This window comes from Myotis brandtii, unplaced genomic scaffold, assembly GCF_000412655.1.
Source record: "Myotis brandtii unplaced genomic scaffold, ASM41265v1 scaffold188, whole genome shotgun sequence".
In the NCBI taxonomy this organism is placed as follows: Eukaryota; Metazoa; Chordata; class Mammalia; order Chiroptera; family Vespertilionidae; genus Myotis; species Myotis brandtii.
In genome coordinates, this window is record NW_005356985.1 from 200,792 (window position 1) to 204,188 (window position 3,397).

Genomic DNA, 3,397 nt, shown 5'->3' on the forward strand with positions numbered 1-3,397 from the left:
GAGGGCGGACAGTGCCTCCCGGGGTGCATGGGGGCGGGTGCAGACAGCGCCATAGGGCACCCCGCCCTCTGCCTGGATTAGGCCACTCTGATCAGCTCCACTCTAAACAGGGTTATTTTCACACAAAGTTTAAGTTTCTAAGAAGCTAGAAGGTTCTGAAGTTCCGTGAGTATTTAACGCCTTTTAAAAATCCCATGTTTGGTGAGCATTTACTAGGGCCTGGCCCCATTCTCACCACCCTGCAAGGAAGTGAACTCATCTGAGCCTAAACAACCGCGGCAGGTGCTGCTATGTCCCTAATTCACAGCGGAGGAAGCAGAGGCCTGGGAGCACGCCCTCTCGCCCCAGGTCGCAGGGCTGAGTCCGAGTGGGATTCCCGTGGAGCGGCGGCCGGCTCATCCGCTGCGCCTGCTGCGCCTGAACTTACAGAGCACCTTTCCCACTTCGGACTGGAGTCCTGGGCGTTGAGTGTTTAAGGAGGTTGCATTGCTATGAAGTTTTGAAAACCACTGACTAAGCTCCGACTTCCTGTTTCCCAGGTTGGACAGAGGCCCGGGGATGGACTGAGTGGCTGCTGGTCACGCCGGGGTTTGTGAAGGAGGCAGAAGTGTAATCCAGGGTCCAAAGCCCAACCCGGGCAATCCTCAGGGGCCCAGCCGCCCGTCCAAGCGCAGGCGGCTCTGCCCAGCACGGAGCGGGCCCCGGGGAAGGGGACAGGCCGCCTCCTCCACGCGGCTCTGCTGCTAACATGTGGCTGGCGTGGCCTCCTCCCCGAGCCTGTTTCTCTCCTGTGGCTGGTTCGTGGCTGTCAGTGCACTTCCCTCACACGGGGTTAGGACAGAGGTCACCTGTTTGCTCAGGAAGTGCCAGCCCCCCGCCCCCCACAGTTAGTGGTGAGTCTGGGGGGTGAAGCTGACCTGTGAAGCATTTAGTGGCCTCAAATCTTTAGGATCAGAGAGGAGGTGGGGCTGACCTTTAACCTCACCCCCACACCGCCCAGGGATGTGGGGCTGCAGGATAAACAGGACGACGTGACGCTGTCCGGCACTGACCACAGGCCATGGTTTCACAAACCGCAGGGACCACGCACGCGCTATTTCACCAGCGATTGGTTTCACAGATAATTGCGACCACGTGCGTTTCAGACATGGCAGACTGCGGGCTAGCCGGGCGGTCAGGCCATGAGGCAGGGCCCGGCCTGGAGGCGGTGCCAGGCCTGCTCACGGGCAGGCTCGCCAACTCCTGCGTCGGTTCTGCTCGTTGTAATGCAAACTGCACCGGCGTGGAACTCGGCGCAGGGCAGACCTGTCCTCGGGGCCGTGAGAAAGGCCTTCCTTTAAACAGAGGCAGGAGGAACAGACAGTGGTTCCAACATAGGCTTTATTCTGCTGTTCAGGGCCCCGCCGTTCCGCTCCCCGTGGGGACACGGCCAGGCTTTCCTCGGGGCTGGAAGGGACACCCCAGGTTCTGTTTCCTAGGCCTGGTGGAGCCAGGTGAGACCCTCACCCGCTCCCCACTCCCCAGAAGCAGAAGGCAAGCTGTGGAGCAGAGCGCAGCGTGGACGTGCTGTGCCCCTCGCTGCCCCTCGCCTGGCTCCGACCTGGAGGGAACAGGGGGGCCTGGGCCATGTGACGGCTCAGAGAGCCCGCAGGGCCGGCAGACAGCTGTCGAGGCTTAGCAGCCACCAAATAAATAAGAAGTGTCATGTTGAGTTTACACAGCAGCACATTCAAGAACAAATCCACACAGAAGTGAGCAGGGCCGGGTGCTGGGGGGGGAGGGAACATCACTGCAAAGTGCCTCTCGGGACAGGCGTCCAGTCCACCTGGCACCCAGCCTCACTCCGGGAGGTCGGGACGGGCGTCCGGTCCGCCCGGCACCCAGCCTCACTCCGGGAGGTCGGGACGGGCGTCCGGTCCGCCCAGCACCCAGCCTCTCGGGGAGGTCGGGACAGGCGTTCCGACTTCCTGTTTCCCAGGTTGGACAGAGGCCCGGGGATGGACTGAGTGGCTGCTGGTCATGCCGGGGTTTGTGAAGGAGGCAGAAGTGTAATCCGGGGTCCAAAGCCCAACCCGGGCAATATTCAGGGGCCCAGCCGCCCGTCCAAGCGCAGGCGGCTCTGCCCAGCACGGAGCGGGCCCCGGGGAAGGGGACAGGCCGCCTCCTCCACGCGGCTCTGCTGCTAACATGTGGCTGGCGTGGCCTCCTCCCCGAGCCTGTTTCTCTCCTGTGGCTGGTTCGTGGCTGTCAGTGCACTTCCCTCACACGGGGTTAGGACAGAGGTCACCTGTTTGCTCAGGAAGTGCCAGCCCCCCGCCCCCCACAGTTAGTGGTGAGTCTGGGGGGTGAAGCTGACCTGTGAAGCATTTAGTGGCCTCAAATCTTTAGGATCAGAGAGGAGGTGGGGCTGACCTTTAACCTCACCCCCACACCGCCCAGGGATGTGGGGCTGCAGGATAAACAGGACGACGTGACGCTGTCCGGCACTGACCACAGGCCATGGTTTCACAAACCGCAGGGACCACGCACGCGCTATTTCACCAGCGATTGGTTTCACAGATAATTGCGACCACGTGCGTTTCAGACATGGCAGACTGCGGGCTAGCCGGGCGGTCAGGCCATGAGGCAGGGCCCGGCCTGGAGGCGGTGCCAGGCCTGCTCACGGGCAGGCTCGCCAACTCCTGCGTCGGTTCTGCTCGTTGTAATGCAAACTGCACCGGCGTGGAACTCGGCGCAGGGCAGACCTGTCCTCGGGGCCGTGAGAAAGGCCTTCCTTTAAACAGAGGCAGGAGGAACAGACAGTGGTTCCAACACAGGCTTTATTCTGCTGTTCAGGGCCCCGCCGTTCCGCTCCCCGTGGGGACACGGCCAGGCTTTCCTCGGGGCTGGAAGGGACACCCCAGGTTCTGTTTCCTAGGCCTGGTGGAGCCAGGTGAGACCCTCACCCGCTCCCCACTCCCCAGAAGCAGAAGGCAAGCTGTGGAGCAGAGCGCAGCGTGGACGTGCTGTGCCCCTCGCTGCCCCTCGCCTGGCTCCGACCTGGAGGGAACAGGGGGGCCTGGGCCATGTGACGGCTCAGAGAGCCCGCAGGGCCGGCAGACAGCTGTCGAGGCTTAGCAGCCACCAAATAAATAAGAAGTGTCATGTTGAGTTTACACAGCAGCACATTCAAGAACAAATCCACACAGAAGTGAGCAGGGCCGGGTGCTGGGGGGGGAGGGAACATCACTGCAAAGTGCCTCTCGGGACAGGCGTCCAGTCCACCTGGCACCCAGCCTCACTCCGGGAGGTCGGGACGGGCGTCCGGTCCGCCCGGCACCCAGCCTCACTCCGGGAGGTCGGGACGGGCGTCCGGTCCGCCCAGCACCCAGCCTCTCGGGGAGGTCGGGACAGGCGT

The 3,397-nt window shown here is 62.7% G+C and overlaps 1 protein-coding gene across 1 annotated transcript in view; it reads right to left on the minus strand.

The window, feature by feature from the left end:
• Positions 1-2,941: 2,941 nt before the first annotated feature.
• The window catches only part of WFS1 (Wolfram syndrome 1 (wolframin)), a 15,583-nt gene continuing 15,127 nt past the window's right edge, over positions 2,942-3,397 (minus strand). Inside the window, exon 9 of the mRNA XM_014538278.1 lies at positions 2,942-3,039. Coding sequence (XP_014393764.1) covers positions 2,942-3,039 — 98 coding nt within the window. The remainder of the gene's footprint in view (positions 3,040-3,397) is intronic.